General features: G+C 52.8%; 1 protein-coding gene across 4 annotated transcripts in view; it reads right to left on the reverse strand.

Annotated features, from left to right (window-relative positions):
* Positions 1-8736: 8736 nt before the first annotated feature.
* The window catches only part of MRPL28 (mitochondrial ribosomal protein L28), a 75969-nt gene continuing 69660 nt past the window's right edge, over positions 8737-15045 (reverse strand). For all 4 annotated transcript variants that reach the window (XM_030213030.1, XM_030213031.1, XM_030213033.1 and 1 more), the window contains one exon: positions 8737-9537. In XM_030213030.1, coding sequence (XP_030068890.1) covers positions 9442-9537 — 96 coding nt within the window. In that variant the 3' untranslated portion in view covers positions 8737-9441. The remainder of the gene's footprint in view (positions 9538-15045) is intronic.

Genomic DNA, 15045 nt, shown 5'->3' on the forward strand with positions numbered 1-15045 from the left:
TGTGACTGCTGTCTAACTAGCTCACCCTTCCTCAGCCCTGCAGCCTACTTCTCCATAGTAGTAGTAAGTGCAGGAGGGAGAGACTAGCACTCCCTCCCTCCTCTTCAGGTGCCTTCCCAAAATGGCAGCGCCCTGCCCTGCTCAGTGCTGGGATGCGCTTGGCCGGGCTTAAGTTAAGCCCCACCCAACACATCCCAGGATGCATTGGGCAGGGCAGGGCAGGATGCCGCCATTTTGGGAAGACACCTGAAGAGAAGGGAGGGAGTGCTAGTCCCTCCCTCCTCCACTTGCGACTACTACTACGGAGAGGGAGGCTAGCCAGATAGTGGTCCCCACTGGATCACTAGGGAAGTTTTGGTCGATGTGGGAGTGGGTGGAAAAGCTAGCGGTCCCACTGGACCACCAGGGCATTTGTGTTTTGGGGGTGGGGGGAGGGGCGAGCTTAGGTTTGACAGGTCCAGGAGAAAATCCCAGACCTGTCAAATCTCTTCACTGGGTCTCTCTCAATCCTCCCTTGCTGGCAAACCTGAGTTGGCATAGGGTTTGCAGCAGTGGCAGTGCCCTTGTTTGGCACACTGATCATGAGGGAGAAATGCAGGAGACCCTTGCTGGCATGCATTTAGCATTCAGAGCTGGCAAGCACATTACATGCGCAAGCCAGCAGTAATCATTGGGTGGGAAGACACACACAGACACTAGTACAGCACTACTGGCCTCTAGCACCCGCGTTTGCTTCTGATCATCAGCCCCCTCGGCATCACTGCACACAGAAACCATTAGGAAAGGTAGAAGATTCAGTCATTAGATTTTAGCGCAGAATTTACAATACAGAACATATAGCTGAATCACTAAGAGGAAGCCCTACAGGGATATAAATGTGACAGCAAGAACAGATGTGTTGTGGGAAGGCTTCTATCTGTATTCTCTGCATATGTGTACAAACATGGATATATCTATGTGCATACATGTATTTGTGAGAGAAAAAGAGAGAGAAGGGCAGTTTAAAAGAAGCAGTTTCTTAATTGCTGTGTGTCAATGTGCAGGTGCTAGAATGCCCTCTCCCATCAAAATACTTTAGGCTAGATTCTAGGGGACTTTATTTCTCTACAACCCTGTCCAAACTGGCCCATTTTCCAATTCATAGTCTTTCCCCTTCATTCCAAATTTGGTCCCATTCCGTTACATTTTCAAAGAGTTAATTTTGGTCCCAGACAATCATTTTTGATCACTTATGTTACATAGTAGATAACAGCAGATAAAGCCTGGCATGACTCAGCCAGCCTGCCCATTAAGGCAGTTAGGGTTGTCCTGCAGCTCTGAACAGATGAGCCCACCCTCACACTCTATGTCTGCAATTGATATTATGTTACAATGTTTGTTCTTTATGCTATGGTAACCATTTTAGAGAGATTACAGCTGTGAGTTACGTGGATAGTCTTCTATTAAGAGATTTATGAGGCAAATGAACCCATCCCCATACTTCTCACAATATTTTCCTCAAAGTAAATAATCTTTTCTTATATTTTCTCTCTAGTTTTCTCTTCTCATAGGATTTATTCTTTTATTTTCTAACACCATTGATGTTGGAAAGAAATTCACTGTAATGCAGCATTTAGGGAACTGCTCTTACCTCTTCTCTCCCAGTCACAGAGAGCCTACACAGATACAGAGGGAAAGGGAATTATTCCATGAGGCAATTGTATATTTCATCCCTGACCTAGATGTCAGCAACAAGCAAAAAAGTTTCAATAGGTTCTTCTCTAAAGTCTATTACAAACTATTCACTCTCCTTCATTGGTTTTGCAGGTAGGAAACATAGCTTGCACAGGATTCATGTTTTCAGAGTGTACCATAGGTTTAAAATCTCTGGGCCACTTCATAATCACTTTCCTCTTAGTTTTCAGTAATCTGGAAAGTACTGCAAACAGTGACGGAACTCAAAAGGGGCTATGAGGATGCGGCGGGAAGACACAAGAAAGAGAAACAGTGCTATACGACCCGCTCTCCAAATTCTGTTGGTCAAGTGAGGGAAAGGAAGGGGAGTAAGAGGTACTTGGACTCTGTTACTTATCTCCTAACCTGCAGTCTGCCCTAGCGGGACCCCAGATTTCTCCTCCTGACATCCTAGCTCAAGTGAAGTACTAGCGCTCCAGTTCAGTCCAGAATCAGTTTCCACCAGACCAGTTCAGATCCAGCTGCACAGACTGTCTGTCACCATCTGCTGTGAGACAGAATACTGTGAATAGCTAATACATGGTGCCCTTTATAAGGCAGGGCTCACAAGTTGTTCTCTGTCTCTCCATCTGCTACATGATGGACATAACCCATTGTTTCTAAATTGGTCCAGCGGATGATAAGGAAAATGGTAATGTATCCTGGCTTTGGAAATACAGCAACTCTACTTATGCTCCTCTCTGTTCCAGAACAATCTAAGTGGTCTGTAATGGGAGGCAAAGCGAATGCTACATACCTGTAGAAGGTATTCTCCGAGGACAGCAGGCTGATTGTTCTCACTGATGGGTTGACGTCCTCGGCAGCCCCCTCCATCGGAAAGTTTACTAGCAAAGGCCTTTGCTAGTCCTCGCGCGCCCATGCGCACCGCGCATGCGCGGCCGCCTTCCCGCCCGAAACCGGCTCGAGCCGGCCAGTCCAGTATGTAGCAAGACAATACACTTCAAGGGAAGACTCAACTCCAAAGGGGAGGCGGGCGGGTTTGTGAGAACAATCAGCCTGCTGTCCTCGGAGAATACCTTCTACAGGTATGTAGCATTCGCTTTCTCCGAGGACAAGCAGGCTGCTTGTTCTCACTGATGGGGTATCCCTAGCCCCCAGGCTCACTCAAAACAACAACCATGGTCAATTGGACCTCGCAACGGCGAGGACATAACTGAGATTGACCTAAAAAATTTACCAACTAACTGAGAGTGCAGCCTGGAACAGAACAAACAGGGCCCTCGGGGGGCGGAGTTGGATCCTAAAGCCCAAACAGGTTCTGAAGAACTGACTGCCCGAACCGACTGTCGCGTCGGGTATCCTGCTGCAGGCAGTAATGAGATGTGAATGTGTGGACAGATGACCACGTCGCAGCTTTGCAAATTTCTTCAATAGAGGCTGACTTCAAGTGGGCTACCGACGCAGCCATGGCTCTAACATTATGAGCCGTGACATGACCCTCAAGAGCCAGCCCCGCCTGGGCGTAAGTGAAGGAAATGCAATCTGCTAGCCAATTGGATATGGTGCGTTTCCCTACAGCCACTCCCCTCCTATTGGGATCAAAAGAAACAAACAATTGGGCGGACTGTCTGTGGGGCTGTGTCCGCTCCAGATAGAAGGCCAATGCTCTCTTGCAGTCCAATGTGTGCAGCTGACGTTCAGCAGGGCAGGAATGAGGACGGGGAAAGAATGTTGGCAAGACAATTGACTGGTTCAGATGGAACTCCGACACGACCTTTGGCAAGAACTTAGGGTGAGTGCGGAGGACTACTCTGTTATGATGAAATTTGGTGTAAGGGGCCTGGGCTACCAGGGCCTGAAGCTCACTGACTCTACGAGCTGAAGTAACTGCCACCAAGAAAATGACCTTCCAGGTCAAGTACTTCAGATGGCAGGAATTCAGTGGCTCAAAAGGAGGTTTCATCAGCTGGGTGAGAACGACATTGAGATCCCATGACACTGTAGGAGGATTGACAGGGGGCTTTGACAAAAGCAAACCTCTCATGAAGCGAACAACTAAAGGCTGTCCTGAGATCGGCTTACCTTCCACACGGTAATGGTATGCACTGATTGCACTAAGGTGAACTCTTACAGAGTTGGTCTTGAGACCAGACTCAGACAAGTGCAGAAGGTATTCAAGCAGGGTCTGTGTAGGACAAGAGCGAGGATCTAGGGCCTTGCTGTCACACCAGACGGCAAACCTCCTCCAATGGAAGAAGTAACTTCTCTTAGTGGAGTCTTTCCTGGAAGCAAGCAAGATGCGGGAGACACCCTCTGACAGACCCAAAGAGGCAAAGTCTACGCCCTCAACATCCAGGCCGTGAGAGCCAGAGACTGGAGGTTGGGATGCAGAAGCGCCCCCTCGTCCTGTGTGATGAGGGTCGGAAAACACTCCAATCTCCACGGTTCTTCGGAGGATAACTCCAGAAGAAGGGGGAACCAGATCTGACGCGGCCAAAAAGGAGCAATCAGAATCATGGTGCCTCGGTCTTGCTTGAGTTTCAACAAAGTCCTCCCCACCAGAGGGATGGGAGGATAAGCATACAGCAGGCCCTCCCCCCAATCCAGGAGGAAGGCATCCGATGCTAGTCTGCCGGGGGCCTGAAGCCTGGAACAGAACTGAGGGACTTTGTGGTTCACTCGAGATGCGAAGAGATCCACCAAGGGGGTGCCCCACGCTTGGAAGATCTGGCGCACCACTCTGGAGTTGAGCGACCACTCGTGAGGTTGCATAATCCGGCTCAGTCTGTCGGCCAGACTGTTGTTTACGCCTGCCAGATATGTGGCTTGGAGCACCATGCCGAGACGGCGGGCCCAGAGCCACATGCTGACGGCTTCCTGACACAGGGGGCGAGATCCGGTGCCCCCCTGCTTGTTGACATAGTACATGGCAACCTGGTTGTCTGTCTGAATTTGGATAATTTGGTGGGACAGCCGATCTCTGAAAGCCTTCAGAGCGTTCCAGATCGCTCGCAACTCCAGAAGATTGATCTGTAGATCGTGTTCTTGGAGGGACCAACTTCCTTGGGTGTGAAGCCCATCGACATGAGCTCCCCATCCCAGGAGAGACGCATCCGTGGTCAGCACTTTTTGTGGCTGAGGAATTTGGAAGGGACGTCCCAGAGTCAAATTGGAGCAAATCGTCCACCAATACAGGGATTTGAGAAAACTCGTGGACAGGTGGATCACGTCCTCCAGACCCCCAGCGGCCTGATACCACTGGGAGGCTAGGGTCCATTGAGCAGATCTCATGTGGAGGCGGGCCATGGGAGTCACATGAACTGTGGAGGCCATGTGGCCCAGCAATCTCAACATCTGCCGAGCTGTGATCTGCTGGGACGCACGCACCCGCGAGACGAGGGACAACAAGTTGTTGGCTCTCGCCTCTGGAAGATAGGCGCGAGCTGTCCGAGAATCCAGCAGGGCTCCTATGAATTCGAGTTTCTGCACTGGGAGAAGATGGGACTTTGGGTAATTTATCACAAACCCCAGTAGCTCCAGGAGGCGAATAGTCATCTGCATGGACTGCAGGGCTCCTGCCTCGGATGTGTTCTTCACCAGCCAATCGTCGAGATATGGGAACACGTGCACCCCCAGCCTGCGAAGTGCCGCTGCTACCACAGCTAGGCACTTTGTGAACACCCTGGGCGCAGAGGCGAGCCCAAAGGGTAGCACACAGTACTGGAAGTGGCGTGTACCCAACTGAAATCGCAGATACTGTCTGTGAGCTGGCAGTATCGGGATGTGTGTGTAGGCATCCTTCAAGTCCAGAGAGCATAGCCAATCGTTTTGCTGAATCATGGGGAGAAGGGTGCCCAGGGAAAGCATCCTGAACTTTTCTTTTACGAGATATTTGTTCAGGGCCCTTAGGTCTAGGATGGGACGCATCCCCCCTGTTTTCTTTTCCACAAGGAAGTACCTGGAATAGAATCCCAGCCCTTCTTGCCCGGATGGCACGGGCTCGACCGCATTGGCGCTGAGAAGGGCGGAGAGTTCCTCTGCAAGTACCTGCTTGTGCTGGAAGCTGTAAGACTGAGCTCCCGGTGGACAATTTGGAGGTTTTGAGGCCAAATTGAGGGTGTATCCCTGCCGGACTATTTGGAGAACCCACTGATCGGAGGTTATGAGAGGCCACCTTTGGTGAAAAGCTTTCAACCTCCCCCCGACTGGCAGGTCGCCCGGCACTGACACTTGGATGTCGGCTATGCTCTGCTGGAGCCAGTCAAAAGCTCGCCCCTTGCTTTTGCTGGGGAGCCGCGGGGCCTTGCTGAGGCGCACGCTGCTGACGAGAGCGAGCGCGCTGGGGCTTAGCCTGGGCCGCAGGCTGTCGGGAAGGAGGATTGTACCTACGCTTACCAGAAGCATAGGGACCAGTCTTCCTTCCCCCGAAAAATCGTCTACCTGTAGAGGTAGAGGCTGAAGGCTGCCGGCGGGAGAACTTGTCGAATGCGGTGTCCCGCTGGTGGAGAGACTCTACCACCTGCTCGACTTTTTCTCCAAAAATGTTGTCTGCACGGCAAGGCGAGTCCGCAATCCGCTGCTGGAGTCTATTCTCCAGGTCGGCGGCACGCAGCCATGAGAGCCTGCGCATCACCACACCTTGAGCAGCGGCCCTGGACGCAACATCAAAAGTGTCATAAACTCCTCTGGCCAGGAATTTTCTGCACGCCTTCAGCTGCCTGACCACCTCCTGAAAAGGCTTGGCTTGCTCAGGGGGAAGAGCATCAACCAAGCCCGCCAACTGCCGCACATTGTTCCGCATGTGTATGCTCGTGTAGAGCTGGTAAGACTGGATCTTGGCCACGAGCATAGAAGAATGGTAGGCCTTCCTCCCAAAGGAGTCTAAGGTTCTAGGGTCTTTGCCCGGGGGCGCCGAAGCATGCTCCCTAGAACTCTTAGCCTTCTTTAGGGCCAGATCCACAACTCCAGAGTCATGAGGCAACTGGGTGCGCATCAGCTCTGGGTCCCCATGGATCCGGTACTGGGACTCAATCTTCTTGGGAATGTGGGGATTACTTAGTGGCTTGGTCCAGTTCGCAAGCAATGTCTTTTTCAGGACATGGTGCAAGGGAACAGTGGACGCTTCCTTAGGTGGAGAAGGATAGTCCAGGAGCTCAAACATTTCAGCCCTGGGCTCGTCCTCCACAACCACCGGGAAGGGGATGGCCGTAGACATCTCCCGGACAAAGGAAGCAAAAGACAGGCTCTCGGGAGGAGAAAGCTGTCTCTCAGGAGAGGGAGTGGGATCAGAAGGAAGACCCTCAGACTCCTCGTCAGAGAAATATCTGGGGTCTTCCTCTTCCTCCCACGAGGCCTCACCCTCGGTGTCAGACAAGTTCACGAACCTGCGTCTGCAACCTCGCCCTGCTCAACTCGGTGGAACCCCGTCCATGGTGGGGGCGTCGAGAGGTAGACTCCCTCGCCCGCATCGGCGAAGCTCCCTCCGCCGACGTAGTCGGGGAGCCTTCCTGGGAGGTGGCCGCTGTCGGCACCGCACGCGGTACCGACGTCGGGGACCTCAACCTGGGCGATGGGCCAGCCGGCGCCACGCTCGACGGTACCGGAGGCGCAAGCACCGCCGGTACCGGAGGGGTAGGGCGCAACAGCTCTCCCAGAATCTCTGGGAGAACGGCCCGGAGGCTCTCGTTTAGAGCGGCTGCAGAGAAAGGCTGAGAGGTCGATGCAGTCGTCGACGTCAGAACCTGTTCCGGGGGAGGAGGCTATTCCGGGCTGTCCAGAGTGGAGCGCATCGACACCTCCTGAACAGAGGGTGAGCGGTCCTCTCGGTGCCGATGCCTGCTGGGTGCCGAATCCCTCGGTGACCCAGAGCTCTCGGTGCCGACATGGGGAGGAGACCGGTGTCGATGCTTCTTCGACTTCTTCCGAAGCATGTCACCGGAGCTCCCCGGCACCGACGAGGAGGACGTAGAATCCATCCGTCGCTTCCTCGGGGCCGAGACCGAAGAGGGTCGATCCCGGGGGGGCTGTACCGCAGGAGCCCTCAGGGTAGGAGGAGACCCACCCGAAGGCTCACCGCCACCAGCAGGGGAATGGACAGCCCTCACCTGCACTCCTGACGATGCACCTCCGTCCGACGACATCAGCAGACGAAGTCTCGGTACCACCGACGTCGATGCAGTCGCCCGATGCCTCGGCGCCGATGCAGAGGTCCGATGCCTCGATGCAGTCGATGGAGCGGCAGCCAAGGAAGATGGTCCGGACGCTGACGACGTCGATGCACTCGATGCCTCCGGTGCCGATGCCGACGAAGAGCCCGAGAACAAAACGTTCCACTGGGCTAATCTCGCTACCTGAGTCCGCCTTTGTAACAGGGAACACAGACTGCAGTTCTGAGGGCGGTGCTGGGCCCCTAGACACTGAAGACACGCAGAGTGCCTATCAGTGAGCGAGATTACCCGGGCGCACTGGGTGCACTTCTTGAAGCCGCTGGAAGGCTTCGATGTCATGGGCGGAAAAATCACGCCGGCGAAATCAAAAGCCGAAATGGCGAAAATTGAAGCACCAAAATTTAGAGGGAGAAAAAATCTCGACCGAGGCCAAAAGAGGCCTACCCCGACAACGAAAGAAAACTTACGGGGCAAAAACTGAGAAATACGGGAAGGGCAGAAAACCCGAAAGGGTCTTCCGGAACACTACCGGAGCGCTTCCCGAACTTTTTCAAGGAAAAAACAGCGAAAAAACACGTCGAAAAGGACGCGCAAGGTCGACTCTCTGGGGCACGAACGGCGTAACACGACCGTACCGAGCGCGGACGAAAGAAGACTGGCCGGCTCGAGCCGGTTTCGGGCGGGAAGACGGCCGCGCATGCGCGGTGCGCATGGGCGCGCGAGGACTAGCAAAGGCCTTTGCTAGTAAACTTTCCGATGGAGGGGGCAGCCGAGGACGTCAACCCATCAGTGAGAACAAGCAGCCTGCTTGTCCTCGGAGAAAGACCAACACAATTTCAGCATAGTGCCACAGATTCTGTGTACAATGTGAAAACAACCAGAGGTCAGATACACAAACACTTCAATAAACTTTATTACTATAGTTTAGACTATACAGCTAGAATTCATACTGAAGCATAGCTCTAACCATTGGCCCCCACAGATTTTCTACTGCTTGCTGTGAAGATTTCAGCAGAAGCTGAATTAGGCAGGTGCTCCTTGGGCATTCTCCTGCCCTAGCATCCCACTTAAGGCTTCTTGTACATTGCTTTGAGTGATCAAAATGTTAAAAAGACACCTGTGCACTAAGCAGGAATAACCTCAAAGCTCACACAATATTATTCCCCTTCTTGCTGTTCTACAGCTTAGTGTGAATAGATTTGCAAGACATAAAGACATATTTTCTTCTTAAAATATGGTGCACTTGTTCTTGTTTCATGAAAGGTTTCATGTCACAGTGAAAACCAGATATTCTCTATGCAACTGAATCAGAAACTGGGTACTACCAGTTAGGACCAACAGTTCTTATAACTGTGACAACTGGGTACCAACAGCTATGCAAGAGTTCACCCTGCTGTAGTATAAGGCTAGCCAACAACAGTTCTTAGAGAGTCATTTAACATAACAGAAGATTGCCACCAGTGGCTCCTGTAGAATAGCATGTTACCAATATATAAATCTGGTGGTTGTAGGTTCTGGAGTCACTTGCCACTGCAGTAGAGCTCTGAGGCTAGTAGTCCTTGGAGAATTACCTTTCACTGCAGCAGATATTCAGGTCAAGTTATTTTTTCTGTACTAGCATTGGTTCTGTAAGCTGCTGTGCTGCCAGCTGCTGAGCAAGTTCCTCTGCATAGACTTTAAAGAGAGGAACAGGATCCTGAAACACAAATGAGCTATTTTTAAAAGGATGCACAATAGTTGTACACAGACCACTTTTTTTATGGCGACATTAAGGTTGGAGACTGAGTCACTCAGCAGAGCTGTGGTGGCAACTGGAGGAGAAGGGGTTTGCTGATCTGCACTTAAAAACATATGTTTGTTAGAGAGATGAGAGAAAATTATGTCCCAAATGAAGACCAATCAGGGAGATGAATTTCAAAGTTCTTTAATAAAAACACCAGAATTATGGCCCCGTGTTTTGGCGGATGCAGCCGCCTGCCTCAGGGATCACAATCATAACATAACACAGTAAAATCAAAACTACATAAAAAAAAAGGATGGTTCACAATCAATATACATTACATTAATATTGACATGTAATTAAAATAATAATGTGAAACGGTGAAATTAGGCCTTACCTGCTAATTTTCTTTCCTCTAGACCCTCCAGACCGGTCAAGACGCGTGGGTTATGCTCGCCTACCAGCAGAGGGAGACTGAGAACACTAACTTCAAACTATGTACATATAACCTGTGCCCATCCCACAAAAGCCAGTATACACTTAGCAAAGCAGAGAAACCCCCTGCAACAGTAACTCTGAATCTAGAACCCCCTGTGCCTGGAAAACCAATAGTCAACACCAACAGTGTGCTCAGACAGACGGGAACGTCAAGCGCCCCGCTCTGTACAGTATTATGGGCGAAGAAACCTCTCCGGCCCACTGAAAGTAAAGGAATAGTCATAGCAGAACACGGCTCAAATACTTCTGATACTACCAATATCTCTGAAACTCAATAGGGCGGGCTCTTGACCGGTCTGGAGGGTCTAGAGGAAAGAAAATTAGCAGGTAAGGCCTAATTTCACCTTCCTCAGCGACCCTCCAGACCGGTCAAGACACGTGGGAAGTACCAAAGCAGTAGAAATTTAAGGGTGGGACCCTCGCAAAGCAGAATACAACACAGCCGCTCCAAAACATGCATCCTCTTTTGCCTGAACATCAATCCTATAATGCTTCACAAAGGAATGAATGGACGACCATGCCGCTGCCTTACAAATATCCTGCGGAGGAACAAAACTACTCTCCGCCCAGGAAGCAGCAACCCCCCTGAGTTGAATGCGCCTTAAGTAGCGGGGGCACCGTACGCCGCTTCAACAAATAAGCCGAGGCAATAGCCTCCTTCAACCACCTAGCCAGAGTCCCCTTGGAGGCCACAGCCCCTTTCTTGGGACCTCCAAACAAAACGAACAACCTATCCGAAGCCTGGAATTCTCTCGTTCTGCTCAAATAGGACCGCAAGACGCGCCGAACATCCAACTAAGCCAACCGACGCTGAGAGATATCCCCCGAACGATTCCCCAACACCGGTAATGAAATCACTTGATTCACATGGAACGCCGAATCCACCTTAGGAACAAAAGAAGGAACCGTACGCAAAGTCACTTTCTCTTTCGCAAAGGACAGAAAAGGCTCGCTACAAGACAAGGCCTGCAGCTCTGAAATTCTACGAGCGGAAGCAATGGCCACCAGAAAAAAACAGTCTTCAACGTCAGATCCTTACATGTGATGGACGCCAATGGTTCAAACGGAGGACCCACCAGAGCCTCCAAGACCAAATTCAAATCCCAAGGCGGAACCATCGGACGACGGGGCGGCCGAATCAACTTTACTGCCCTCAGGAACCGCCCTACGTCCGGAGAAGCTGCCAAGGAGACTCCTTGAATCTTATGTCTGAAACAAGACAAAGCGGAAACCTGCACCTTCAGGGAAGAAAGCGAGAGCCCCCTGTCCAGACCATCCTGCAAAAACTCCAAAACCTCCATCACCGAAGCCCGCAAAGGGACAAAATTCCGTTCTTGACACCAACTCTCAAAGATGCGCCACACCCGCACATAAGCCAACGATGTGGACTTCTTACGCGACCGCAACATCGTATCAATTACCCTGGCCGAGAAACCCTTCTTTCTCAATCTGTACCTTTCAAGAGCCAAGCTGTAAGCAAGAATGGAGAGGGGTCGGCCATCTCGATCGGCCCCTGCACCAGTCTCACCCGAGGCCCCAGGGGAAACGGATCCTGCACTAGCAAACGCATCAGATCTCCGTACCATGGCCGACGAGGCCAATTGGGCGCTATCAGAATCACTAAGCCGGGATGACGACCGATCTGCTGCACCACGCGGCCCACCAGCGGCCACGGCGGAAACACATAGAGCAACTGCTGAGCCGGCCACGGCAGTACCAACGCGTCGAGACCCTCGGCTCGAGCATCTCTTTGACGACTGAAGAACCGAGCGACCTGAGCATTGTCGGCCGACGCCATGAGATCCAACACTGGCCGACCCCACTGCAACACTATCCGCTCGAACACGGAGGGATGGAGAGCCCACTCTCCGGGATCCAAAGTGTGCCTGCTCAGATAATCCGCGTTCACACTGTCCACTCCTGCTACGTGGTCTGCCAAAAGAGCCTGAAGATGAGCCTCTGCCCACCCCAGCAACTCCGCCGCCTCTACAGCTAATCCTGGGCTCTTCGTCCCCCCCTGCCGATTCACATAGGCGACAGCCATGGCATTGTTGGAAACAACTCTGACCGCCTTGCCCTCTAGCAGACTCTGGAAGGACCGAAGAGCCAACCGAATTGCTCGAGTCTCCAGGCGGTTGATGCACCACGACGCCTCTTCCGACGTTCAACGCCCTTGGGCCACCTGCCCTAGACAATGCGCCCCACAGCCTAACAGACTCGCATCCGTGGTCAGTACCACCCAATTCGGCACATCTAGCGGCATACCCCTCGTTAGATTTGGAGTGTGGAGCCACCAACGGAGGCTGCGCCGAACCAACTCCGGCAGCGCTAGCCTCTCCTCCAAACACTGGGACTGAGGGGACCAACGAGACAACAATGCACCCTGCAACTGTCTCATGTGGGTCCTGGCCCAAGGTACTACCTCTATAGATGCAGCCATCAGACCTAACACCTGAAGATACTCCCGCGCCGCAAGCGCCCTCTGAGCTTGGAGCTGACGGATCTGAGCCTGCAGTTTGGAAATGCGAGGAGCCGTCAAAAACACCCGGCCTCTCTTCGTGTCGAAACGGACTCCCAGATATTCTAGAGACTGTGACGGAACTAGGTGACTCTTGGCCAGATTGACAACCCAACCCAGCGACTGCAAAAAGGTCACCACCCGGGCGGTAGTCTCCTCGCTCTCCGACTGTGTTTTGGCTCGAATTAACCAGTCGTCGAGATACGGATGAACCAAAATGCCCTGCAACCGTACAGCCGCTGCCACAACCACCATCACCTTGGAAAAAGTGCGAGGAGCGCACAAAACTGAAAGTGACTCCTTAACACCACAAAACGAGGAAATCGCTGGTGCGCCTCTAGGATGGGGATATGTAAGTAAGCTTCTGTCAAATCCAATGAAGTCAGAAATTCCCCTTCCTGAACCGCTACAATGACAGAGCGCAACGTTTCCATCCGAAAGGAAGGAACCTTTAGAGCCGCATTGACCCTCTTGAGATCTAAAATGGGCCGAAAAGAATCCTCTTTCTTTGGAACCACGAAGTAAATGGAGTAACAACCGGTTCCTCGTTCTCCTGGCGGAACAGGCACCACAGCGCCTAAATCGACCAGACGCGACAGAGTGTCTCGCACTGCCCTTGCCTTGCGCCTTGAGTGACAGGGAGAGACAAGAAAGAAATCGGACAGAGGACCGTCGAACTCCAGTGCGTACCCGTCTCGCACTATCTGCAGCACCCACTGGTCTGACGTGATTTGGGCCCACCTCTGGTAAAACAAGCGTAAACGAGCCCCCACATGCACCAGAGGCTGGACCCCCAAACCATCATTGCGACCCACGGGACGTGCCGGCCGTTCCCGAAGAGGCATCTCGCCCCCCCCGGCGGCCACCACGAAAAGACTGGGTTCTCTGAAAAAAAACGACCGTCTAGCTTCCCGAAAACGGCCTCGCACCGCAGCCCCCCTAGAAGCCTTAGGCCGAAGCTCCGGAAGCCGAGGGATCTTAGCATCACCAAGACCCCTAACCAACTTATCCAATTCTTCTCCAAAAAGCAAAGCGCCCTTAAAGGGAAGCGAACACAACTTTGCCTTGGACGTGGCATCTGCCAGCCAGCCCCACAACCACAGGGCCCTTCGAGCCGCCACTGCGAGGGTCATGTTCTTCGCCGATGCACGCAATAAATCATACAGCACATCTGCCAAGAAGGACGAGCCCATCTCCAACTTTGCCAAATCCTGCACTAAGGCGGCTCTATCAACCTGCGGAGAATCCAGCAACCGCTCAGCCCAGCGGAAACATGCTCGAGCCACCAGACCTCCACAAACCGATGCTTGCAAAGCCAGCGCCGATAAATCAAAACTTCGCTTCAGAAATGTCTCCAATTTCCTGTCCTGAGGGTCCCGCAAGGCAGCCCCTCCATCCACAGGAATTGCCGTAGCCTTAGTCACCGCCGTCACTACGGCATCCATGGTCGGAGGCTTTAAAGAATCTCTATCCTCCTGCGGAAGGGGGTAGAGCTTAGCCATGGCCCGAGCCACTCTACACAGCGCCTCCGGCGAAAGCCATTCCTGCGTTACCATCTCTCTAAGGTCCGCATTCATAGGAAACGTACGAGAAACCCTTCTGATCCCCTTAACCAGCGGGTCCTGCTTTTCGGATGGAGCCAAATCTACTGCCGGATCAAATTTGAGCGTAGCAGACACCTGCTCAATAAGATCCGCCAACTCCTCCCTGTGAAAAATGCGGACCACCGAAGGGTCCTCCCCGGGCACTGTCTCTCTATCTGGCCCAGACAAGGACCCTTCCTCCTCTTCCAGGGGACTAAAGTCACCCTGACTCCGGGGGAGAAAAACAGTCCAAGTCCTCGGCCCACTCAACACGTGGCCTCTTAGCGCTCGTGACCCCCGTCCCCACACTAAGGGGCTCCGTGCGCGACGGTCCCGCCTGTCAGGCCTGAAATAAGGACCAAACAAATTCTAGGGGGAAACCCATCCTTCCCGAAATGTCCCCTCCAGAAACCCCAGCCACCGGGCTGCCCTGAGGTCCACCGACTAAGTCCGGGATTCTCGGGCCGAATCCAAGATGGTGGCAGTTCCCGCCAAAATCGGGACCGCCGCTGAACCACTAGCCGGAGCCCCTGCAACCTCCTGCAAGGCCGGTGCGGGAAGCTCCGCCGCTAACACCGGCGGAGCGGAGGACTGGGCCTTCGGTTCCCCGCAGGAGCGGCAGGAACCGCCACTCGCGTCGACCCCCCAACGCGCGCAAAAACGGCAACGAAGCGGCTTCGCGGACATCTCTGTCCAAGGTAAAGGAAAAAGGAACTCACTCAAAACAAGCCACTCACAGCTCACCTAGAATGGCTGACCAGCTCCGGCACTCCGGAGTGCAGCTGCACAGCTCTCCACACTGTCTGGGTCTTTTAGTTGTCTTTTTTTTTTTTTAACTTTATTGCAGCACAATTTGAGCCCTGCTGCTGCTATCAAATCCCTGGC

This window comes from Microcaecilia unicolor, chromosome 8 (assembly GCF_901765095.1).
Source record: "Microcaecilia unicolor chromosome 8, aMicUni1.1, whole genome shotgun sequence".
Lineage (NCBI taxonomy): Eukaryota > Metazoa > Chordata > Amphibia > Gymnophiona > Siphonopidae > Microcaecilia > Microcaecilia unicolor.